The sequence below is a fragment of the Panthera pardus genome, unplaced genomic scaffold, assembly GCF_024362965.1.
Source record: "Panthera pardus isolate Hobbes unplaced genomic scaffold, ASM2436296v1 HiC_scaffold_27, whole genome shotgun sequence".
Lineage (NCBI taxonomy): Eukaryota > Metazoa > Chordata > Mammalia > Carnivora > Felidae > Panthera > Panthera pardus.
In genome coordinates, this window is record NW_026526843.1 from 41,713,228 (window position 1) to 41,740,720 (window position 27,493).

At 38.3% G+C, this 27,493-nt stretch overlaps 1 protein-coding gene across 1 annotated transcript in view; it reads right to left on the minus strand.

Moving 5' to 3' along the window:
• Positions 1-12,497, minus strand: part of NRK (Nik related kinase) — a 137,018-nt gene extending 124,521 nt beyond the window's left edge. Inside the window, 2 exon segments of the mRNA XM_019431795.2 lie at positions 4,078-4,143; positions 12,113-12,497. Coding sequence (XP_019287340.2) covers positions 4,078-4,143; positions 12,113-12,169 — 123 coding nt within the window. The 5' untranslated portion in view covers positions 12,170-12,497.
• Positions 12,498-27,493: the final 14,996 nt, after the last annotated feature.

Here is a 27,493-nt window from a genome sequence, read left to right on the forward strand (position 1 = left end):
TTTTCTCCATGGATTTATGTATGGTACTGACCTGGGAGAGAGCAGAAGCCACTGCAGTAGGAAAAACATGAAACCATGTCCAACTCCTTTCTCCTTTAGGAATAAGAGCCTTAAACTTCAGGGGAAGGGCAGCAAACTCGGTTCCCCCCAGGGTATATAAATGAAAACCCACTGAAGCTTGGGGAAATGTAAAATAATAATAATAATAATTTCTCTACTTCTGGTCAGGATTTAGTCCTGAGCTCGGACCATTAAGAAGTATGCTACGACTAGCACAGGGAAAGAATAGCTAAAAAAAAAAAAAAAAAAAAAAAAACAAAAAACCCTACTCCCATAATCCGGAGGCATAGGATCTGTCTAAGGCTGAGGCTGAATTAAAAAAAGCAGAGAACTCCTCCCTGCCCCACACCGTCAGGCTAACAAGCACTTAATAAGAAGCAATGCCAGCATACATTAGGGGAAGCACAGGAGCATGAAGAGAGAATCTCTTTGAGACACAGATTCACAAGGAAGGTCTAAAGTTGAGGGTATCACAGGAATACTGAGAACCCTACCACCATGTAAGCACAAAGTAACATTAGAACTTGAAGCTGGCGGTGAACTGAGGGTAACCATAGCAACAACATAACCCAAATATAGCTCATCTTAAAAGACTGACTCAGCCTCTCATATTAATGACCTAGAAGAACAAGCGTGCCCATTTCAAGGCATAATTACTATTTATTTCAATCTCTACTATTCTACATATGATGTCTGGCATTCAAACAAACATTTTGAGAAACAAACAAACAAACAAACAAACAGAGTTCACTCTCAAGAGACAAAGTAATCAATATACCATCATTAGAGATGACTTGGATATTCAAAGTGTGGACAGAAAATTTAACATAACTATAATTAATATGTAAAATGTTTTAATTAAATATATGGAAAACATGCATGAACAAATGGAGATTTCAGCAAAAATGTCAACCATAAAAAAGTCAAGTGAAAATGCTAGAAATGAAAAACAGTAAAAGAAATAAAAAATGCCTTTGATAGTCTTATCAGTTGATTCAAAAAAGTTGAGAAAGTAAGAAGTGAAACTGAAGATAGGAAAAAAATGGATCCAAAGTGCAACACAAAGAGAAAAGAGAATAAGAGCAAATAAACATGAACATATACAAACACACATAAGAAACAAAATAGAGCATCCAAGAGCTGTATGTTAATATCAAATGGCCTAACAAATATAAAATTGGCTTTCCACAAGGAGAAGAAACAGAAGAAAGCAAAATAAAAATATTTGAAGAGATAAAGGTCAGGAATTTCCCCCAAATTACAATTGGGGTAATTACAATACATCAAATTACATGTCCAAGAAGTTCAGAGAACCCCAAGGATGATAGTCCACCAAAGACACACATGCTTACACACACACAAAACAAAAAAACCCTACATTTCATATTTAAACCACTGAAAAAGTTAAAGAGAAAAGTCTTAAAATTAGCAAGAAGAAAAATACAAAGAAGCAAAGATAGAATGACACACTTCAGAAATTATGAAAGCCAGAAGACAATAGACTGATTATCGTTAAACTGCTGAAAGAAAAATTGTCAACATAACATTCTATATCCAATGAAAATATATTTCAAAAATGAAGAAATGAGGGATTTTCACATAAATAAAGGCAGAGAATTCATTACCAGAAGCCTTACACTATAAGAAATATTATAGAAAATTCTTCATGCTTAAGAATAGAAACTTGGATTTTTCCAAAGAAATTAACATTCCAGAAATGGCTCAAATGAATAAAAATATTTTCTTCATTTTAATTGCTCTAAAAGGTAACTAAATAAAAAGTAATAGTATTGAGTATGGGAAACAGAGAAGTAGTATTGTGGGTTTATATCATACGTAAAAGAAAAATATGGGGCGCCTGGGTGCCTCAGTTGGCTGAGCGTCCAACTTTGACCTAGGTCATGATCTTGCAGTTCCTGAGTTCGAGCTCTGAGTCAGGCTCTGTGATGACAGCTCAGAGCCTGGAGCCTGTTTCAGATTCTGTGTCTCCCTCTATCTCTCTGTCCTTCCCCCACTCATGCTCTGTCTTTCTCAAAAATAAAAATAAACATTAAAAATTTAAAAAAAGAAAAATATGTAACAACTATAACCATACTATACAAGCTGGGACACCACATAGTGAAGTGTTACTTAAATAATATTACTTAAAGGTATACTGTGTATTTTAAGATGTATTTGGAAAAATCTTGATTCTGGTGGTAGTTACATGATGAAATGTATTAGTCCAAACTCTTAGAATTGTATACTTAAAAGGGCTAATTTTACCAAATTCAAACTACATCTCAATAAACCCTAGTTTGAAAAAAAAAGAAAGAGGGAACTACCATGTACAACTCACCTTTTACCCTTGACTTTTCTTCTTTATATGGCATCACAGTTCTGATGACTGATGATGAGAAACCATCTTTGTGTGTTATCTAACCTTACCTTTGCCTTTTACCTTATATGACTGATGTTTTTATTCCCAAAATCTGGTGGTGGAGAGAGCTTTATTCTTTCAAATCAAAACAAATATACACACATATTTAAACACATGCATACACTTACACACACTTATACACACACACACACACACATACATACATACCCTTCAAGAATTAAAATGAGTATGGCGTCATGAAGATTATAAATATGCCGTAAAGAGGTGAAGAACTTCCACATATGTAGGTGTATGTGTCTATGCATATGGTGGCAAAATTCACCTAGATCACACAATTGTTAACTAATCAATCAGTCTGAGATGCAAGTGAAGTGACATAAACAACATACTTGTGTTTGTATCACATCACTGTCTATACCTTATTGATTCTGTTAATAGGTAAAGTCAAAATGGCTTGAAAAAACTTTTGTCACAATTATTGGCATTCTCTCTTTACCCTTTATTCACCAAGGTACCTTCTGCTTTTAGGAACCTTCCACAATGCTACTTCTACTACTCAATTTCAATGCTGTAGGTACTTTTGTGCAAATTTTAAAGATCTTCCCTACACCAACTTGGGTACATGAATTTTTTAAAAAAATCTCCTTCTAGGCAGATGCAGCCTAAAGGTACCAGGCTTGGTAAGCAGAGAGCAACTCTGTCTGAACTACAATGAAGCCTCTTCCACTGGACCTATACCAGGACACCTCTATATAATCCATATGTAGAGGATCTGTGGTCAGTCTACAATAAGGATCAGCGTAGGGATAGTGATTTGGTTTTTGAGGGAAAGGCCTAGGGAAAAGGAACACTACTACATTTGTACAGACCTTCACAAAAGACTGAGAAAATGCCTATTTCCCATGTTAGAGAGTGAGGGAAGGGCACCTGATCAAGGTGATGGGACCATTAAAGTAAGCCCCCCTCCAAGTCAGCCCTTAACAGTGTCCCTGCCTTTACCTAAAATGCATCAACATCATCCTCAACAACCACACAAGGAATATAATTGCAAATAAACAGTTATTTGTGTGCTTAAATATGTAAAAATGTGCCTCTCCCAACTCTTAAATCACTTTATCTACAGGGACTATTACAGTGCCTGGCACATACTTTGTGCTTGAGAAATAATCATTAAATAAATGCAGAGTTTTTCTTGTTAGATTATTTGGCTAACTCTGTTCCATACATGTGCACACACAGACACACAGTATGATGTAGAATGTTGTGGAAATGTTTGTTTTCGTAACATTCAGTTTAAAAGTTGAATGTGAGTAATTAGAATGGTATGGATGTATAACATAAAACAAATGATATTTTTATTTGGGTACTTCTTATTTGAATTAATTATTTTTTCTGTTGATTTTATTAATGGTATGCTAATAATTTTTAGACCTTTGGCTGGTAGGTTCATTCACTGTAGATTTTCAATCCATTTCTTTTGTAATAATTCTCACAGATATCACTGAGCTATCTTAATTTGATTCATCTCCCAAAGTGAAATGCTTTTGTCATTATTTGCTTTGCAGTGTAGGGCTTTGACTTGCAATCATTGTTGTTATAGAAAATGAATAACTAATACATAATCTAACTCCACTTACCAGATAGATCCTGCCATAAGTACCAAGGCCAATGGTTTTATCCAGTGAGAATATCCCAGTTGGATCCTGCAAAAATGTAGAACAAAATATATCAATCTTCTTGGAAAAATAGACAAGTATTCAACTATCTAGAATTGTATTTCTAATCTTCCTTGCTCCCGTAGAATTTCCATGGGAAGAACATGGTGTCATTTACCAAAAGAATAAACATGTCACAATTTTCCTGGACAGAGTATAATCATTTATAGAAAAGAAACAATGACATGAACCTTAAGCAGTTGTATAATGAATTATCACAAACCTGTAAAATGAATACAATTATGTCTAGTTGAAGTATATTCCTAATGCAATTAGAGAAATTATTAAAATAGAAATAAATTTATCTACCTTCAGTTGACAAACTCTTTTAATATTCATTTTTTGAGTGTTAGGCAGAAAGTTTAGCACACAGCAATGATGAGTAGAAATTGGATACAAATTCTGGGTAGTTTATTTACATAATAGTAATTCTTGGGAAAGAATATCACCTCTAAATATGAATAACACAAAGTGTGGTATATATACAATGGTATATTACTCGGTCATGAAAAAGAATGAGATCTTGCTATTTGCAACAACATGAATGAATCCAGAGTGTATCATCCTAAGTGAAATAAGTCAGAGAAAGAAAAATACCATATGATATTACTCACATGTGGAACTTAAGAAACAAAACAAATGAACAAAGGAAAAAAAGAGGCAAACAAAAAACCAGACTTAAATACAGAGAACAAACTGATGGTTGTCACAGGGGAGGTATGGGGGGGGGGGGCAGGCCAATGGGCGAAATAGATAAAATTGATTGTAATGAGCACTGAGTAATGTATAGAATTGTTGAATCATTGTATTGCACGTCTGAAACTAATATAATACTATATGTTAATTATACTTCAATAAAGTAAATAAGTAAATAAATAATCTTTAGTGCTACACCCAGAAAGAATATGTATGGCTCCTTGAATAAGCCTAAGTCAATAGAATCAGACTAAAAAATATAGATGAATAGCAAAATAAGAGCATGGTATTAAGAGCAGTTTTTTTTTTTAACTAGACAGTTGAGGGGCTGTTCTTTATTTTTAAGCTAATTTTTGCATCAGCTGAATATTTTTTTATGGCACACGTTCCCTGCTGACATTTTCTGTGTCTTAATCCTGAATGTGGCATCATAGAAGACAAAATAAACATGTTTATGGACAGATTCCTAAGATTTCCATATTCATTCTTAAACATTGCTTCCTTAACTTTACTATGGATATCCCTTTCTTGTTCACTACAAAACATGGTTTCTTAAATTTTATCACTACTTAAACTTTTATTCTAGCAGCTTAATTTGCTATATTAGCAAAATCTAAATGAGGTATGAGTAGACACCAGTTTATACACAAAGTGGTAGGATCGCTGGCAAATCCTTAGACATTCACATGCTTTATATAGAAAGCACATTTTATAAACACAAACTTTGCTTAACCCTGTTTGAAAACATTTTTATCATTGTGACAGATGTGAACTAAACGGAAAAATTATTGAGGATATGCAATGTATTAGGACTGCAACAACGGACTTCTTAAAACTGTCATGATATTTGTGTAATCTATCAATAGTGTCATAGGAAATTGACACAGTTCTAGGATTACTTCAGTCAATAAGTATTTAACTGGACAGAGTCAGGAGACTGGAGTTTTAGCCCCAGCTCTGCCATTAATTAACTATAGGACTCTGAGTAAGATATTTACTCTTTCCGGGACTCAGTTTTCACATATATAAAATGAAGGTTTTATGTTAGGTGATTTCCTAGCTTTAAAATTATATAGTAAAAAAACAGGTTCTAATGTTCTAAAATCCTGATTGGATTTGATATGACCATTGTTAGAGAAAACAGCAGCCTACTTTCTTAAAGTCATCATCAAAATCAATGTCACAATATGCACTCTATTATTATAACCAAATAGTACAGGTAACATACTCTCAATGAAAATATAAGTTATTTAAAATGATAATTTTGTGAATTTAAGAGAAGTAAAAATAGATTGTTATAGTGGCCTTGATATTCAGCATGTCATTGTTGTTATAACTCATTGAAAGTTTAATGGGAAAATAAGATAGCCAACAAAGGAGTTGTGAAGGTTTGGCTTAAAGACTTCATCACATTAGCATATTTCTCTGAAGGATATTACTGAGGGATTTATATTAGACATTATTAGTTCTGGAGGAACAACCTCTGGCCATCTGTCAAAAGAATCAAATGTGTTAGTTGTTTCCTGTTGGTAATCCATTCTTTTTATAGTTAAAGCTACATTTTAGCTGGAAAAATACCACATATTAGAGAATTACTGTATTACCTGAAAAACTTTACTTCTGAATCTTTGAGCACAAAAGTCCCAAATATCTTTAAGCTTTTTTCTAGCCTTCAAAAGCATAATAAATGTATTATTTATACTCATATTTGAACCCAGGTATATAATTATTCAAAAAAAGCAAAGAAATGGATTGGGATAATAAAATACCTGTGGAATTCTTGGGGGTCCTATTTTATCTGTATTCATGTTGTTTGGAAATGTTTTCTGCTCATAAATGACCAAAAGATCTTAATTCTCCTCATGCTCATATTTAAAAAAAAATATTTTAATGTTTATTTTTGAGAGAGAGAGAGCACACAAGCGGGGGAGAGGCAGAGGGAGAGGGAGACACAGAATCTGAAGCTCTCCAGGATCTGAGCTGTCAGCACAGAGCCCAATGTGGGGCTCCAATTCACAAACTGCGAAACCACGAGATCATGACCTGAGCAGAACTCTGAAGATTAACCAGCTGAGCCACCCAGGCTCCCCCTCATGCTCATATTTTTAAAAAGAATGTTATAAAACTCTTTCTTCTGTTCTTAAAAGCAGCTCAACTTAGTATTCATCTATACTAAGAGTACTTTTTTACTTAATTTCATGTAATATTTCTGTTTCCCATCTCCACTATAGTATCTTTCAAGACTAAATAATTATCAAACTGGGGGAAAAAAAGAGGTGAGAAACTATGCTAATTAGTAGGGTACCATTACTCAATTTCTTATATTAGATTTTCCACTGAATGATACAGAAAGTCTATTCCAGGCTCCCGAGGAAGTAAACATTGAAAGAGAACCTTTTTATTGGTATCTATGACATTAAAAAGTCAACATCAGAGGGATCTCCATAATTACTTGGTCCTCTTCTCTGCCCTGCCACTCTGAGAAAAGGGAACCAGCAGAGGAAGGTCTTTGTATCTATGATTGCTACAATAATTTGGGAATTATTTGATGGTTTAATATGCATTGGTGTTCTATTTGGTTAAAAAATTGTCAGTCAAAAAGAAACTCTAGAGTTTGTAAAAGCTTTTCTCAAAAGAAATTATGAAAATTCTAGTCTTAAAATATTTTTGAACCATAAAATACTAGGCAAATCCTTTACACTTTGTTATATTTTCTATGTATCTAAAATATCTCCAGCAATTTAAAAGTCTTAGTCTGGTTGCTCCCTGAAACCCCAAATTTTCAGGAATTGTTTCTGTCGTCTGAATTCCAGGAGAGGGGGCAGAATTAGCACCTTGATGGATAATTTTATTAAGGATAGGGGGGTGGGGGTAACAGGAAGAAAAAGAGCCACTAGAAGGCAGTGTTCACTGGTCATGGAGGAGGCTCAAAAGCAGAGGCTGATCAACAGAAACAAATATAGCAGAAATTAAGAACAAAAGGGAACTGGTAAGTGGTCAGTATGAATAGTAAAGAGCTTTAGATTTAGGGTAGTAAAAAAAAAAAAAAAACTAGGGAACACAAGCCATTAGACAGCTAAAGAAAGGGAAAAGATTGCACAGCACCTAGAAGGACTAGCAGAGACTTTTCTTCTTTTGTTTTAAATATTAGAAGTAGAGATTTTATGAAAAGTTTATGAAGAGAAAACCTGAAAGTGAAATATGTAGCACAGCAAGTGCCAGAGAGAGTTATAGAGATAGAGGAATGGGCTTCACAATTCAAATGGAACATTTAGAAAGGAAAACCTCTTCCTCAAGACCAATATTTCTCAAACTATGGACTGTATAGACTTGGGGAATCGTGTTTAAAATATAGATTCCTTATCCCTACCATCGAATTATGAAATCAGAATTTCTGGGGATGGGCCCCAAGATCCCCCAAAATGATTCTTGTGCATTATTCTTGTGCAGTAATATAAACTGCTCTAGAAAGTGGCGGGGGCCTGTGGGGAGACTGAGAAAATAGGTTGAAATACAGTGTCATACTGAGGTGATGCTCTGAAATACATAATGGAAGACATGCTGAATGTTTCAATATTTGTGGACTAGAAGGTAAAACTGCTTCAAAACAGGGGGCTAAGGTTCTTGTAAAGTAGGAAAGTTCTCAGGACTGAGTGTGGAAGACAGGCTTGGTCTGGGTGGTGGAAGACTGGGAAAGCTGACAGTTATATTTAAATATAAACCTAATGTAATTCAAATATAGTTTTTGGATCATGTGCTATTTCAGGTCACCTCTGCCACTACTGTCCTCCAGGCCTGTCTACTCCTGACCCCAATATAGATTAGGACTACACATGGCAGTGTCAAATACCAAGGCCACAGCCATGAGGAATGTCATTACCATACTGGGCACAGAAGGCAAAGGGGACTATCATAGTGAAAGACGTGCCAGATTTGGAGATGAAGAAATAGTTTCCAGTCCCAAGGATTGAGTGGCATGGGCATACAAGGAGAAATAATTAAGATGTATATATGTATATATGTGTGTGTATATATATATATATATATGTATACATATATATATACATATGTATATATACACGCATATATACATGTATACATGTATATGTATATATGCATGTATATATACATCTTAATTTTTTCTCCTTGTATGCCTATATATATATATATATATATATATATATATATAGCGAGAGAGAGAGAGAAAGAGAGAGAGAGAGAGGAGATCCAGGTATTGCTTGCAGGCAAGGTGAAAATAATACATACATATGCGTGCACACACACACACACACACACACACACCACACACACAAGGCTTTGCAATTGTGTTTTCAAAAGTAAGCACAAACCACAAATCTCTGTACTTTCTTTTTTGTTTTGTCATCTATAGGAAATATTTATTCAGTGGTAGATCAGAAAGAAAAATTACAGCGACCTATTAAATATAGCTGACCTGTCATTCTCTGATTACTATGTTGGGTCTCTTTATGTCTCTAACTTTAGTGTATTATGCAAAAAAGGTTATACAATTCCTTCCCCTCCTCTCCTGCTTCCCTAGCTTTCACTCTTGCTTACTATTTTAGGTTTAAAAATAATATCTAATTAAAAAAATACCAAATAAGCTTCTACCGCTTTCTTTAAATCCAAGTTTGCACAGCAAGCCTGACCTCTCTCAAGGGTCCTTGCCTTATGGTCATTTAGCTGGCCAGCTCTACAAAGGACATAATATATCAATCTTAAACTAGACCCATATTTAATAATTTTAAAATCTGCAAGATTATCTCTTGCTCAGTGTGATATACCAAGGTCCGAATCTCCCCTTATTATGTGGCTATTGTCAAATTGGTATATTTGGTGTTGATTGATGCCAACCTTCTGACCTTAATATACTATGAGGATAATTACATTGAGGCTAAATATCAGAAGAGATCCCACCATATGCAGGTTTCTTTGCTTTATCATCTACTTTTTATCAAGGTGCAAACTTCCAAAAAGCCAATCTAGATGTCTTTTGACTTCTTCATTTACTTTTACTTCTACTTCCTCAGGAAATAAGTCAAATGCAAAGAAATATCAAATCATTAAAAATATACCTCTGTGACCTAAGCAATAGTGAATGTTTTGCATCTCTAGAAATTTGACGGTAAGGAAATTCTGAAGGGAGTGCTACTCTTCTGCTAGATTTCTTAGGGTTTAGACCTGGCTGTTTGGGAGAGGGGAGAATTGGGCATAATTTGCTTAAATATGCATAATTTGCTATGGTGATGACCTCCACATTGAGATAAAATGGATCTTGTATAATAAAAATTTAAAAATTGTTAGAAGCTGATGACTTTACAACACTTTCACGAAGTCTATAAAATGAAATTAAGCATCAATGCCCTGAGGTTTTGTTTCCCCTATTCCTACATTAAAAACCAGCCTCATCTTTCTCCCCTCCACACCCCGACCAAATCCCAGAAAACTAATATTGCACTGAACTGCAATGTAAAGATTATAGCCTTTCTCCTTATCTCCTCAGCTCTCACCAAGTTCTTATGTCCCAGGGCCATGACGGGGTCAGTTAGTCTGGGCCATTTGCCCCCATTTTTTTGTACCAATAAAACCTTTTCCGCCCCTGGGTTTGGAATTCCCTACTATATCATTTCTATGACGTCTTACCAATTCCACTCTTCAGTCAATTTTAGAAAAAAAAAAAAGGTTTATTTCAGTTTACTTATTTGTGGTTTCACATATTTGCCCTAGTTTGCTTTTTTTCCCTCTTTCTCCCACCATATATAGGGAATGTTGGAGGATGGTAACATTTTATTCGTTGATTTTACACTTTTACTTCAGAGTAAATCTAGTCAAAATATGAAAATTCTGTTCAGAAAGGAAACCACCAATCTCCACATGCCAGAAATTTCATGTATGCAGGGTAAAAAAAGATTTAACTTCTAAACATTTTGTGAATTTATTTTATAAAGCTGTATCAATAACCATAATGTTAATATTTGCAACTCAACATGTCAATATTGAAGTTCCTTTCTTTAAGACTGAAGACAATTTGCTAAAATGTTACCCATGTGCATCACCACCTCCTCTACACCATTCTAGTATAAAATTATATAGGTGAGGCTTGGGGGATGCCCCATTTTTTTTTTTATGGGGACAGGTGTCTGCCCTCATTAAGAAGACAATCTTTAAATGGCAAATATGTATAAAATTAAAGCACTGCGAATCTGAATAGTCCTATAACCTCAAGGTTAATATTTAGCTTTTCCCAAAGCACACAGGCCACAGCCCTGAACTACAGTTGCCTGGTGATTATTCCAGCATGGTGCATGCTTATTCCCTTTCAGAGAGTCCAGGGGCCCTTTGCATTCAAGAGAGGGTGCGAGTGAAATGCCAATCTAAAAAGGGAACTTAAAAAACGGAGTTGGGTGGAATCCAATATCTGTCAGAGACCAGATGCCAATGAAATAAACGGCACTGCTAAAATAATAACTCTACTAATAACGACAGCGATAATAGCTCGCCAATCAATTACAACTCTGGAGGGAAGCCGGGCATTTGGAAAAAAGAGAATCCACAAACGAAAACCCTGAGAAAAATCTATATCTGGATAGCTAGTGAGAACAATATTTTCTTTTTTAAACTGGGGTGTGCAGAATTCACTTCTTCCCCAAGCGGCGTCGAGTGCTTTCGCTCCTGCAATACTAAATCGAGAACAGTGCCCTGGCAGAATAAGGTTTTAGAAAGCGCCATTATAAAGTGAGAGAAATGAGCCTCCAAAGCTTTAATTTTCTAGCCCCCTGTCACCTAGAAGTAAAGGTCATTCCGCGAGTGGGCATCTGCTTTGGCAAAAGAAGCAAACGATAGGGCGGCGGGGTGACAGGGAAGAGTGCTCTCAGGAAGCCAAGCATCGTCTTGCTCTTTGGCCTCTCCTCGAGCTCTGGAAGTACAGGTACCCGAGCACCGCTAGACAAAAAGACATTCGAACACCGCTAGAAAATGTCCCGTATTTCAGCGCCCGCACCACCCCACTGCCACCTCTTCTCTCTTCCCCACCCCCGTCGCTTTGCCTTTTCGTGAACTTGGCGCGGCCGGGAGTCTGGCGGGGGAGCGCCTTTTCCACAAGCCAACTCCTGGGGTCTCTTTCCGCACCCATGGTCCCGTCGAACTTCTGTCCTAGCCCGGCTTGCCCAAGTCCGTCTCCTACCCCAGTGCTCAGAGCCCGAAGAAGAGAGCACTTCGGAGGCGATGGGCGTCCTCTACTCACCGGCAAGTGGCCCAGATCCGTGACTTCCTTGTCCCTCCAACCCCCAGGTCCCGCCATGGCTTCGAGCCGAAGGAAAGCGGGGGACTGAGTTAGGAACGCTTGGAGCCTGAGGTGGAATCGGACAAGAAGTTGAAAAGGGAGAGAAGAAGGGAGAGGGCGTGGGGTGGGGGGAGAGAATTGGGGACCGGGGTTTGTGGCTTGGGAGACAGAGGAGGGGAAACTGGAGGGAAAAGAGTTTGGAGTGCAAGGAAGTCGAATTTGAGAGGCGGGAAAGCAAGTTTGGCCAAGGCGAGAGAAGCGCCTGAGCGTCCGTCCTGGAGACCAAGAAGTTTAGAGGGGTGCTCTGCGGGCGAGAGCGCAGTGTCTGCCCCGGCAGGGTGCGCCTCTTTCAGGGTGGGGAGGGGGGCGGTACAAGGAGGGCCCCCCCCCCACCCCCGGGAGCAGCTCGAAGAGGATTGGTGCAGCGTCACGTCGCCAGGTGGGCAGCCGCGCGGCGGGGAGGCGGGCTAGGGGGGCCACTGGCCAAGGGAGGTGCTGAAGGACTATAACGGTTTGCTAGCCGCCCCTGGCGGCCTCCCCCGCCTGCACGCCCCCTCCCACATACACCGCTGCGCCTGCCGCCCCCGCCCCCGCCCCCGCTGGCGAGTGTTCCAGAGGAAACTTTTTCGAGGCAGCTGCCAGCCCCGGAAAACCGGTCCCGCTCCGCGCCGCTCCCAGTCTGGGCCTCACAGCTCTGCCACAGTCCAAACAGCCCGCGCCCTCCTCTCCGTTAAACACTTGTGACTTTTTTAGTTGTCTATTTTCTCTTTATGCTACTCTGATTTTATTGCTTCATTTACTCAAAGACCCATCAAGTTAGATAAGGGAATGACTGGGCACTGGGTTAGGGATCAGACCTAGGCGAGCCCCTGTAAGGGCAGGGAAAAAGCACCAAGTGCATAGCAGGGCTACCACAGCTTGGCCTTCGAAGCCACTAGATGAGGGCAGTGAGGCGTGGACAGGCTGCGAAGTCCCCTTCAGGAGGGCCGCATCTTTTCTGCCCCAGAGTTAGTTGGTACCAGGCCCGGGATGCTCAGTCGGAACCGCACCTGTTCACAGATGCTAGGAGTTGAGTGACACTGATTGACTCTCTGAAGCCCCAGCTCTCCCAGTTCCTAAGTTTGCAGTTTGCTGCGTTCCAAGAGCACAGAGAAAGTTCCTGCTAATTCCCCAGTCTCCAGCTCTCTGGGGCCAGGTTTCATTCATTCGCTCATTCGTTGCAAAACATTTCAGGGCGCCCAGGCTCTTCGCCTCCATTTCCCCCACAAAGCTCCTGGTATCTGACACACATTTTAAAAGAATCTGACAAATGGTATTTAGTCTAAAGAAGTAAGGCGCCTCTTGAAGAGTTTTTTGGAAAGGGATTCCGTGCCTAAAACTAACCGCATTCTAAGCTCTTGCACTGCAAAGAGCACTTTAGAAAATGTCCCGAAGCTGCTTGCTTACTTACTGGAGCTTACTTACAGACTGCTTTCACGCACACCGGCACCCTGGAGTTGGAGCGCAATGTGTGTGTGTGGGGAGGGGTTCCTGTTTCTTTTTTAATTAAGAAATTTCTACCATTTGTAGGAAGATTTACACGAATAATTTTTCCTACCTACCTGAAGTTCACCATTTCTGACATACGCTTCTAACTTTTGTAATTATTCTCTATATATTGGTGGATTTTGATTATTTCATGTCTGTTTCAAGTTCTCAGTTTGACCTCTTTGCATTCCTTAACCTCCGAGCCTCAGTGAGCTCTGTAATGGCCACAGCCGGTCTGAATAACCGGGTCTCCCTAAATAAATTCTCCGTTAACGGGTGCGGAGAAAACTAACAACCACCCCCACCAGAAAGAAGCTCGGGTGTTCTGGATCGAATTTTCATGTTAATTCAAATATGATGTAAACCATACAGAAATTTCATTTTCCAAAAATCCAAATCTTGACAACTCCACCGCACAAAATCTTGCCTTTTAAAACACAGTTTAAGAATTCCTGAGTGATTAGGAAAACTCTTCTGGATGTTACTAAATATGTGCCTGAAAACAGCAATTCATGACTAGAGATGGGCAGGTGAACTAGTTAATAGAAAGCTACACTTTTGTATACATATCTAGTTTTCAGAAATCAAAACACGGAGTCAAGAAATACAATATTTAAAGGAATTCTGAAGAGTTGTTGCTAAAGGGAAGAAGTGTTCATAATTTAAGGCTTTTTTTTTTTTTTTTTTTTTTTTTGGCAGTGCGGTTTGCTGCAGGTAATGTGTGGGGAAATGCCCCATGGCCCCCAATGGCAGACTGTTTTAGCCTGTCTAAGGAGAGGAGTCCAAACCAGGCAAAAGAATCCAGGCTAGATCTTTGGGCTCTCTAGTTGCAAGGCTCTCTAGTTGACTCCACAGGGATTAGCCACTTAGCAGGGTGGGACCCCCCCTGGGGGGTGGGTGTGGGTGGGAATCTAGGTGTTTGACCAGAACATGGTAGAGAACCTACACATTTTTAAGTTATTATTTTCAAGGAAAAATGAGGCATGGAAGAGCATGGAAACTTTGCCTTGTAAACTGGCATTATGGGAATTTCTGTGGCAGGTTTAGGGAAGGTCAGCCTAGCTAACAGACCAGAAGGCAAATAGGTGGCCCCCAAGCATGAGGCTTAACCCTGAGAGAAACCTTGAAATAGGGCACTTGTTTTCTGACTTCAGGACTTCTTTTCTCCTCATCCCCAAACCATCACTTCCCCTTCCCTTTTAAAATGTTATTTTTTTCTCTCTTTCTTTTCTGACCTCAAAATGCATAAAAACAACCCTAGTCCATTCAGAATCTAGGAACTTGTCAGATTGTGTTTTACCCGGAAATAATTTATCTGTCAGCACTATATGTCCCGTATTCATTACATCTCTTTCTCTTCCAATCCATTCTGTTATCTTAAGGTCCTGAGAGCTTTCTAACTTTTGGTTGTTGGTATTTTTTTTTTATATCGAAAATGTTTTGAGTGCTTGATATATCTTCTGGTCTAAGTGTTTCGTATATACTATCTCATTTAATTTTGTCAAAAATTCATCCAGATTTTTAATTATCTCCATTTCATTGGCAAGGGAATTGAGGCACAGAGAGATAAAGTAACTTTCCTAAAGCCTCACAGCTAGAAATTGGAACTCAGGCAGTCTGGCTCCAGAGACCACTTGTCAATGACTGAAGGACCTGTGCATATTTTGAGACTGTGTGAAGAGGAGCCAAATTCAAAAAAGCCTCAGGGTAAGTCAGATCAGATGACATTAGCTAGGCCCATGAGCTATCCAGTTCCCCTTTCCCCCTTGCAGCCTTCAAGCCCTCCTAACAGAAATAACAAGGGCTTTATAAAAATAAATGGAACCCAGTTATAGTCCAAGAGTAGCTAGCGACCTGCCTAACCAGAGATTACCAAATGGATCATCTCACAGGGAAAAATCATGGATTTCAAGCTTAAGAAAATTCCAGAGGAAAATAATCCCAGCAATTTTCAATGCTTGTAAAATATTAAAATCCATACCTATTCCTTCCAGAGAGGTGTGTTTGTTTGTTTGTTTGTTTGTTTGTTTTTGGCTGAGAACAAACCCTATTCAGTGAAGTCTTGAAGGAGGCTGTGTTTGTGAGCAATCGTGCTTAGCAGAACTGAGGTGCTAAATGGCAAGGTTATAGCCAGTTAGTTCAGTTGGTAGGAATACTATGACATGGTGCCAAGGGTATGGACTTGATCCTCCAGAGGGTCAGTGTGCATCTCTCCATTCTTTAGTCCTTTAGCCCTTGATAATACTTCCTCTCTGGCCAGTGATGTCTTTTGAGAAAAAACAACTCCAAAGCCAACACTTCATCTTTGTATATAAATAACTGCATATTCTTTTTTTCACGTACATTGCTAGTCACCATGATCTGGAGAAAGTATATTGTAAGAGCATGTGTGTGTAATAACATACATAGATTCAAAAGGTTCTAGGCTGCTTTTTCTCCTTTTTTATTCACTCATTTATGATTGGCAATATATATGTAAATAAACACTTTAAAAATGAACCTCATAATATGCTTTATTAGCCATTTGTTAAATATTTAAGCACACAAAAGTTCTGTCATTTATTGTTTTTCCTCTACTCTGACACCTCATGTATGAAAATGAGTATCTTGCCAACTTCTGTTAGGACAAATTTGCTGTCTACAATTACTGCTCCTGGGTGGCACTAGTGAAATAAGGTTATATAGCGATCTTCTTAAAAAAATACTTTCTAACTCTTGTGATGGCAAACACTAAAGATCTAATACCGCCCAACATACTTGTAAGAGGCTGGGGCAGCATATCTGAAAGAGTGTCAGGAACTGCTTGTTGAGGGAGGAAACTTCTTTGGGAACCACTGCTTTAATGGGCCTTCTTAAAGTTTTCTTTTTTCTTTATGGAGACACATTTGCAACTGTAGGATTTCTGCCACAATCCCCAACACTCTTGCAACCATTCCTTTTGATATTTCTTATGTGCCACTCCTCTGGGGACAAAGCAACAAGCCACCTGATGTTTCTCAGGCTAAAGGTCATGAAATGTGCCTTCTGACCATAGTTTGCAAAGCTTCCGTCACTTGTTATGGAATGCTCTTAAGCTCGGCATGATTTGAGCTATGCTTGTTTCTAAAATGAGGCCCTGGAAATCTGATCCTAACTGAACACGGGTCTCATTGCTATTGAAAACTGGAATGCAATGCTAAAAAAAGACAATTGTTTTATAAAGAGAACTAAAACAAGGAAATTAAACCCAAAACTCAGATAAATTTCTGAAGTTGGTCATGGGGCTTCCTTTTATTTTTATCTTTTCCATCTTGGAGGCCATATCATTCTCATTCTGGAATTCCCCACCCAGAAACTTCAGGATAGCCATTCTTCCTCACTCAGAACTCACCAGAAACACATTAATTGATGCTAATGAAACTTATGCTTCAAGAAACCTCATTTGCATTTCCAAGGGCCGGGGAGTGGTCCCAGTAATTCTGTATTGATAACTCTATATTCCTTTTTTGAAGTGGGCTCCCCAGATTATAAAAGCTTCAGATACAACAAAACTTGGATTTCTCCCTGAATACAAATGTATAATAAACATAGTTGAAGTGTGTGTTGTGTGTGTGTGTGTGTAATCTCCCTATCACTGAGGCTTGACAAAGTAAGAGTTGCAGCTAGCATCCTACAACCAGAAAGTGTGTATTTTAAAAGAGAGAAAACCCAATGAAGAAAAGAGGAATAACACCAAACATTAAGAAATTATACATATATGTAGAAAACAATACATCACATAAGCAGGATGGATATCCCTTTGATGGAGAATAAAAAGGAAAGAGGAAACAGAAGTGATATCATTATGGGCATATGTTATAGACCGATGATAGGAACTATATAATGGGCAATATTTTCCTAAATTTCGGTTACAACACTGCTACTCAGGGAGGAAGTAATAATGATAGAGAGCATATTTTTAATGTTTTATATTATTATACAAAAACTTATCAAATTAATACATATGGTAATAAATCAAAACTTTCAAAGATAAATGAAAGAAAAGGTAACAGTCTCTACCTTCTCCATCCAATCACACACCACCACCACCACTCGCTCCTTCAACATGTTAATGATTTGGTGTATATATCCTTCCATACCATTCTCCAGGACCATAAACTTTATGGAAACACATATGCACATGCTCACACACACACACACACACATATACATGCACACATGCATACATCTCTTCCTTCATTCTTTTGTTTTCTCTTGTTTGTTTTAAAAAACTGGGATTATACCATATATACAACCTTACAACTTAACAGCATGTATCAATGATATCTTTCCAGGTAAATATACAGATATAACTAATTCTAAAATTATCTCCTTAATTTTTTTTTCCAAAAGAAAAAGCAGAATCTAATAAGTTTTTGAATTGCCAAGCTGACAATTTCATTTATTAGAAGATAAACAATGGAAAAAGCTGCTACTCTTTTTTTTTTTAAAGATATTCTCTTTTTTTAACGTTTTATTTTATTTTTGAGACAGAGAGACAAAGCATGAACGGGGGAGGGGCAGAGAGAGAGGGAGACACAGAATCTGAAGCAGGCTCCAGGCTCTGAGCCATCAGCCCAGAGCCCGACGCGGGGCTCAAACTCACGGACCGCGAGATCGTGACCTGAGCTGAAGTCGGCCGCTTAACCGACTGAGCCACCCAGGCACCCCAAAAAGCTGCTACTCTTGATTTAATTCTGAGGATTGAAAAAAAGCTAGTTGGTGATCTGGAAATTGCAGGATTGTATTATATATATAGATATATATCTATATATATCTATCTATATAATATATAGATATATAGATATATAGATATAGATATAGATATAGTTTTATATAATTATTATATATCATATATAGTTATATAAATATATTTAATATAATATATAAATATATAATATAATAAATATATATTATATAATTATATATATAACTATATATAGTTATATATAGTTATTGTTCATTTTTATGGTTTTTAGAAAGCAACGCATGTGCATACACACATACACCTACATGCACACAAAATTCAGAATGTTCTGAGAGAACATTAGTTCAACAAAAAATTTTTGTGATGCAGTAACAAAGTTTAAGCAGATTGACAGAAAGCACACAGCTGCTGCCCTTTAGAGCAAACCTCCAGGCTGAAAAAGAAAAGACAGACTGAAGAAAACAAAACAAAACAAAACAAAACCTTTCAGATGTGATTGTCGTGGTCTTTATTATTTTTTTTTTGTATTTTATTTTATTTTATTTTATATTTTTTAATATATGAAATTTACTGTCAAATTGGTTTCCATACAACACCCAGTGCTCATCCCAAAAGGTGCCCTCCTCAATACCCATCACCCACCCTGCCCTCCCTCCCACCCTGCCCTCCCTCGCACCCCCCATCAACCCTCAGTTTGTTCTCAGTTTTTAACAGTCTCTTATGCTTTGGCTCTCTCCAACTCTAACCTCTTTTTTTTTTTTTTTCCTTCCCCTCCCCCATGGGTTTCTGTTATGTTTCTCATGATCCACATAAGAGTGAAACCATATGGTATCTGTCTTTCTCTGTATGGCTTATTTCACTTAGCATCACACTCTCCAGTTCCATCCACGTTGCTACAAAAGGCCATATTTCATTTTTTCTCATTGCCACGTAGTATTCCATTGTGTATATAAACCACAATTTCTTTATCCATTCATCAGTTGATGGACATTTAGGCTCTTTCCATAATTTGGCTATTGTTGAGAGTGCCGCTATAAACTTTGGGGTACAGGTGCCCCTATGCATCAGTACTCCTGTATCCCTTGGATAAATTCCTAGCAGTGCTATTGCTGGGTCATAGGGTAGGTCTATTTTTAATTTTCTGAGGAACCTCCACACTGCTTTCCAGAGCGGCTGCACCAATTTGCATTCCCACCAACAGTGCAAGAGGGTTCCTGTTTCTCCACATCCTCTCCAGCATCTATAGTCTCCTGATTTCTTCATTTTGGCCACTCTGACTGGCGTGAGGTGGTATCTGAGTGTGGTTTTGATTTGTATTTCCCTGATAAGGAGCGACGTTGAACATCTTTTCATGTGCCTGTTGGCCATCCGGATGTCTTCTTTAGAGAAGTGTCTATTCATGTTTTCTGCCCATTTCTTCACTGGGTTATTTGTTTTTCGGGTGTGGAGTTTGATGAGCTCTTTATAGATTTTGGATACTAGCCCTTTGTCCGATGTGTCATTTGCAAATATCTTTTCCCATTCCGTTGGTTGCCTTTTAGTTTTGTTGGTTGTTTCCTTTGCTGTGCAGAAGCTTTTTATCTTCATAAGGTCCCAGTAATTCACTTTTGCTTTTAATTCCCTTGCCTTTGGGGATGTGCCGAGTAAGAGATTGCTACGGCTGAGGTCAGAGAGGTCTTTTCCTGCTTTCTCCTCTAAGGTTTTGATGGTTTCCTGTCTCACATTCAGGTCCTTTATCCATTTTGAGTTTATGTTTGTGAATGGTGTGAGAAAGTGGTCTAGTTTCAACCTTCTGCATGTTGCTGTCCAGTTCTCCCAGCACCATTTGTTAAAGAGACTGTCTTTTTTCCATTGGATGTTCTTTCCTGCTTTGTCAAAGATGAGTTGGCCATATGTTTGTGGGTCTAGTTCTGGGGTTTCTATTCTATTCCATTGGTCTATGTGTCTGTTTTTATGCCAATACCATGCTGTCTTGATGATGACAGCTTTGTAGTAGAGGCTAAAGTCTGGGATTGTGATGCCTCCTGCTTTGGTCTTCTTCTTCAAAATTACTTTGGCTATTCGGGGCCTTTTGTGGTTCCATATGAATTTTAGGATTGCTTGTTCTAGTTTCGAGAAGAATGCTGGTGCAATTTTGATTGGGATTGCATTGAATGTGTAGATAGCTTTGGGTAGTATTGACATTTTGACAATATTTATTCTTCCAATCCATGAGCAGGGAATGTCTTTCCATTTCTTTATATCTTCTTCAATTACCTGCATAAGCTTTCTATAGTTTTCAGCATACAGATCTTTTACATCTTTGGTTAGATTTATTCCTAGGTATTTTATGCTTCTTGGTGCAATTGTGAATGGGATCAGTTTCTTCATTTGTCTTTCTGTTGCTTCATTGTTAGTGTATAAGAATGCAACTGATTTCTGCACATTGATTTTGTATCCTGCAACTTTGCTGAATTCGTGTATCAGTTCTAGCAGACTTTTGGTGGAGTCTATCGGATTTTCCATGTATAATATCATGTCATCTGCAAAAAGCGAAAGCTTGACTTCATCTTTGCCAATTTTGATGCCTTTGATTTCCTTTTGTTGTCTGATTGCTGATGCTAGAACTTCCAGCACTATATTAAACAACAGCGGTGACAGTGGGCATCCCTGTCGTGTTCCTGATCTCAGGGAAAAAGCTCTCAGTTTTTCCCCGTTGAGGATGATGTTAGCTGTGGGCTTTTCATAAATGGCCTTTATGATCTTTAAGTATGTTCCTTCTATCCCGACTTTCTCAAGGGTTTTTATTAAGAAAGGGTGCTGGATTTTGTCAAAGGCCTTTTCTGCATCGATTGACAGGATCATATGGTTCTTCTCTTTTTTTTTGTTAATGTGATGTATCACGTTGATCGATTTGCGAATGTTGAACCAGCCCTGCATCCCAGGAATGAATCCCACTTGATCATGGTGAATAATTCTTTTTATATGCTGTTGAATTCGATTGGCTAGTATCTTATTAAGAATTTTTGCATCCATATTCATCAGGGATATTGGCCTGTAGTTCTCTTTTTTTACTGGGTCTCTGTCTGGTTTAGGAATCAAAGGAATACTGGCTTCATAGAATGAGTCTGGAAGTTTTCCTTCCCTTTCTATTTCTTGGAATAGCTTGAGAAGGATAGGTATTATCTCTGCTTTAAATGTCTGGTAGAACTCCCCTGGGAAGCCATCTGGTCCTGGACTCTTATTTGTTGGGAGATTTTTGATAACCGATTCAATTTCTTCGCTGGTTATGGGTCTGTTCAAGCTTTCTATTTCCTCCTCATTGAGTTTTGGAAGAGTGTGGGTGTTTAGAAATTTGTCCATTTCTTCCAGGTTGTCCAATTTGCTGGCATATAATTTTTCATAGTATTCCCTGATAATTGTTTGTATCTCTGAGGGATTGGTTGTAATCATTCCATTTTCATTCATGATTTTATCTATTTGGGTCATCTCCCTTTTCTTTTTGAGAAGCCTGGCTAGAGGTTTGTCAATTTTGTTTATTTTTTCAAAAAACCAACTCTTGGTTTCGTTGATCTGCTCTACAGTTGTTTTAGATTCTATATTGTTTATTTCTGCTCTGATCTTTATTATTTGTCTTCTTCTGCTGGGTTTAGGCTGCCTTTGCTGTTCTGCTTCTATTTCCTTTAGGTGTGCTGTTAGATTTTGTATTTGGGATTTTTCTTGTTTCTTGAGATAGGCCTGGATTGCAATGTATTTTCCTCTCAGGACTGCCTTCGCTGCATCCCAAAGCATTTGGATTGTTGTATTTTCATTTTCGTTTGTTTCCATATATTTTTTAATTTCTTCTCTAATTGCCTGGTTGACCCACTCATTCGTTAGTAGGGTGTTCTTTAACCTCCATGCTTTTGGAGGTTTTCCAGACTTTTTCCTGTGGTTGATTTCAAGCTTCATAGCATTGTGGTCTGAAAGTATGCATGGTATAATTTCAATTCTTGTAAACTTATGAAGGGCTGTTTTGTGACCCAGTATATGATCTATCTTGGAGAATGTTCCATGTGCACTCGAGAAGAAAGTATATTCTGTTGCTTTGGGATGCAGAGTTCTAAATATATCTGTCAAGTCCATCTGATCCAATGTATCATTCAGGGCCCTTGTTTCTTTATTGACTGTGTGTCTAGACGATCTATCCATTTCTGTAAGTGGGGTGTTAAAGTCCCCTGCAATGACCACATTCTTATCAATAAGGTTGCTTATGTTTATGAGTAATTGTTTTATATATCTGGGGGCTCGGGTATTTGGCGCATAGACATTTATAATAGTTAGCTCTTCCTGGTGGATAGACCCTGTGATTATTATATAATGCCCTTCTTCATCTCTTGTTACAGCCTTTAATTTAAAGTCTAGTTTGTCTGATATAAGTATGGCCTCTCCAGCTTTCTTTTGGCTTCCAGGAGCATGATAAATAGTTCTCCATCCCCTCACTCTCAATCTAAAGGTGTCCTCAGATCTAAAATGAGTCTCTTGTAGACAGCAAATAGATGGGTCTTGTTTTTTTATCCATTCTGATACCCTATGTCTTTTAGTTGGCGCATTTAATCCATTTACATTCAGTGTTATTATAGAAAGATATGGGTTTCGAGTCATTGTGATGTCTGTATGTTTTATGCTTGTAGTGATGTCTCTGGTACTTTGTCTCACAGGATCCCCCTTAGGATCTCTTGTAGGGCTGGTTTCGTGGTGACAAATTCCTTCAGTTTTTGTTTGTTTGGGAAGACCTTTATCTCTCCTTCTATTCTAAATGACAGACTTGCTGGATAAAGGATTCTCGGCTGCATATTTTTTCTGTTTAGCACACTGTAGATATCGTGCCAAGCCTTTCTGGCCTGCCAAGTTTCAAAGGAGAGATCAGTCACGAGTCTTATAGGTCTCCCTTTATATGTGAGGGCACGTTTATCCCTTGCTGCTTTCAGAATTTTCTCTTTATCCTTGTATTTTGCCAGTTTCACTATGATATGTCGTGCAGAAGATCGATTCAAGTGACGTCTGAAGGGAGTTCTCTGTGCCTCTTGGATTTCAATGCCTTTTTCCTTCCCCAGTTCAGGGAAGTTCTCAGCTATAATTTGTTCAAGTACCCCTTCAGCACCTTTCCCTCTCTCTTCCTCCTCTGGGATACCAATTATGCGTATATTATTTTTTTTTAGTGTATCACTTAGTTCTCTAATTTTCCCCTCATACTCCTGGATTTTTTTATCTCTCTTTCTTTCAGCTTCCTCTTTCTCCATAACTTTATCTTCTAGTTCACCTATTCTCTCCTCTGCCTCTTCAAGCCGAGCCATCGTGGTTTCCATTTTGTTTTGCATTTCGTTTAAAGCGTTTTTCAGCTCCTCGTGACTGTTCCTTAGTCCCTCGATCTTTGTGGCAAGAGATTCTCTGCTGTCCTGTATACTGTTTTCAAGCCCAGCGATTAATTTTATGACTATTATTCTAAATTCACTTTCTGTTATATTATTTAAATCCTTTTTGATCAGTTCATTAGCTGTTGTTATTTCCTGGAGATTCTTCTGAGGGGAATTCTTCCGTTTGGTCATTTTGGAGAGTCCCTGGCATGGTGAGGACCTGCAGGGCACTTCCCCTGTGCTGTGGTGTATAACTGGAGTTAGTGGGCGGGGCCGCAGTCCGACCCGATGTCTGCCCCCAGCCCACTGCTGGGGCCACAGTCAGACTGGTGTGTGCCTTCTCTTCCCCTCTCCTAGGGGCGGGATTCACTGTGGGGTGGCGTGTCCCGTCTGGGCTACTTGCACACTGCCAGGCTTGTGTTGCTGGGGATCTGGCGTATTAGCTGGGGTGGGTAGGCAAGGTGCACGGGGTCTGGAGGGGCAGGCTTAGCTCGCTTCTCCTTAGGTGATCCACTTCAGGAGGAGCCCCTCTTCCGTGGGCCTCTAGTCTGCGCTTGACTCCGGAGACTCCCTTCTGCTAATCCTCTGGCGGTTTTCTGGGTTCTTTAGGCAGGTGTAGGTGGAATCTAAGTGATCGGCAGGACGTGCTGTGAGCCCCGCGTCCTCCTATGCCGCCATCTTCCGGAACCTGTCGTGGTCTTTAGAACATCACAGGAGCACCAGGAGTTTGAAAAATGGATATATTCCTATTTTCAAGACAGAACAAAAAACTAGATCCCAGAAACTATAAACCAATAAACTTGATGTTGGTGCTCGGGAAATTCTCACAGAATATTATACAGTTGAGTCCAAGGAGATGCTTCCCAGGAGCAAGCAGGGATACATTAATAATAACCCCTGACAAACCAACTTATGTTCTATGTTGAATGGTGTAATAATATCAAGGCTTCGAGGTATCCCCCAATGAACCAGGCATCTTGTTATTCATAACATGACCTTGTGTGATCTCTTTTCACCACGAATCATGGCTGAACCTATGTGGCTAATAGAATACAGAGGAATTGATAATGTATGACTTATAAATCTAGTTTACAAAATACATTGGAGCTTCTAGCTAGGACTTTCAGATTCCTTGATATGTGATGAGCCATTTGCCAAGCTTTGAGAACACTGAAGCAGCCCTGTGATGAGATCTATATGGAGGAGAATTGAGGTTTGTGGTCAACAGCCAATACCATCTTGCCTATCATGTGATAAACCATATTGAAAGCAGATTTCCCAGCTTCATTCAAGCCTTCAGATGATAGCAGTCTCAGGCAGCATTTAACTGCAACTTCATGACAGACCCTGAACTAAGCCACTCCCAAACTCCTAACCCATAGAAAACATGAGAGATAAGAAAAGCTTATTGTTTTAAGCCCTACATTTTGGGATGATTTGTTACAAATCAATAAATAACTAATGAACTGACTTTCTCACCAAGTAGACCAGGATACTACTATAGTCACTATATTTTTATTTCAACAGAGGATCTTATAATATCTCCTTAGACAAGATAGACAAACATGGGCTGGATAAAGTGCAGATAGGCATATTCATGACCAATTGAACCAAAAAGTTAACTAATGAATCAATAGCAAATTGAAAAGAACTTGTAATATTGATATAAACTTATACTGAGCATAATAAAATATGCATTCTAGAGTAGTGCTGTCCAATAGAACTTTCCATGGTGGTGAAACTGTTCTGTATCTGCACTATCCAATATGGTAACTATAAGCAACATGTATCTGAGTACTTGAAACATAGCTAGTATGACTTAGGAACTGGATTTTTAATTGTATTTAATTTTAATTGAGGTACATTTAAATTTGTATAGACACATGTGGTAAGTGGTCACTGAACTAACAGTGTAATTCTCTATGATTTGAGAAATCAAGTTTGTTAAAATTTAGAGAAAAAAATAAACAGAATCTTAAAGACAGAAACTCTAAAAAGAATGTGGTACAGAATTTTTGTCCTTGGCCTGGTGTTTAACGTATTAATCAATGTTTTAAGTGACAACATGAAAGACATACATATAACTTTTGTTGATGAACTCAAACTTGGAAGAATTACTAAAAATACATTGACAGCAGTTTTCCTAGTTTTGGCACTCCAAGGTCAGAGCAAAAAGGGAGTAGAACTAGGGAAGTGACTGGGCACAGACTTAAGGTAGTCTTTAGAATTAGTTCAAAGGAAAGAGTCCCAAGTCCAGAACAGGATAGAGGAGACAAGCAATGAATTGAGCATAGATTTGGGAGGCAGTGAAGCAGACAAGCTGAGAAGATAAAACTAGAGATGAGACTTGAGTTGACAGGAATGATGAATAAGCAGGGGTTAGAAAAGGGGGAGGCAGGGGGCAGACTGAAATGTAGCAAAGAATAAGCATAAATGAGGGCCAGTTCTTGCTGACTTTAGGCTGCCTTGCTCCTCCTTTTGTTTTTACTTTTGGTATTTTGCATTCCCTTTGAGTATAGACTAGACCATTAAAGTAGAAGGTCCATTCTGTAGAGAATCATACTGTGCAAGAATAATTGGCCTCAACCAACCAGATGATATTTTATAGATGTAAGTATAAAACTTTGCCCATAAGTTTAATAAAATCAAACAATCAATTCCATAAGCATAAGAAGTGAGAAATTTAACTTTTAAAGGTAATGTTAATTTAGTATTGCAGTGGTACCAGGAAGACCAATAAAATATCCAAATCAAAAACAATTTTTAAATTGTACCTTATACCTGATAAAGACATCTGAATAGGTGTGATTATTTTGGGGTATTATATTTCAACCATATAATCTCCAAACTAGGGAAAGTAGAATAGTGAATAATTTAGAAATCATGACATTCAGAAAGGTTGAGGGACTGGTGATACATAGTTTTTGAGAGGAAGTTTTAGGGAAATGGAGTAGCAATCTTCAGATATTTTTAACAGGATGTCATTAGGAAGAAAGATCAATGTATAGAAGTTGTAAAAAGGTACGACTCATAGAAATCTAAAGGTGAACATTCTAACAATAATTAGCAGCTTTATAAAGAAGAGAGCTGCCTCTAATGGGAAATATATTTCAAGCAGACACTAGATGATTATCTTCCCTGGATTCGTGCAAAGAACTCATGGATTATAAAATAGATTGAACTAAAGCATCTCTAAGTCCTTACCAATTGTGAGAAATTGTATAACTACCATTCCTTTCCTTTATATATTGTGGTCTCTGGCTATTTACACAGAAGACATTGCTATTCTGTTTCCAACTTAGAGACATGTACTAACCTTAAGTCACGCCCATGAAACTACATTTTACATAAAGTCACAGAACAAATGCTACACTTGGGTAGAACACAAAAGCATAATTAGCTATTTTTACATGTGGAGCAAGTGCCAAGCAATGCAAACACTGCCACCACTCCTTCCTTCTTTTAACCCCATCCTGACCCTGGGCATTACCAAGCAAAGTGCATTCTCATCACAGTCTGTAAATGTCTCTACATTTACTGTTTTTATCTTTGTGGAGTTGGAACATTAAAGAGGGTCTTTCAGGTCAGGTAGTATGTGTGTGTTGCAGGGGTAGTGTGTCACCCCTGGGAATGTGAAATCCAATCAATTATTTCTCTTATAGTGCTTCCAATTGAAATCTGTGAGAGTTGTGTTTGCTCTACATGATATACATT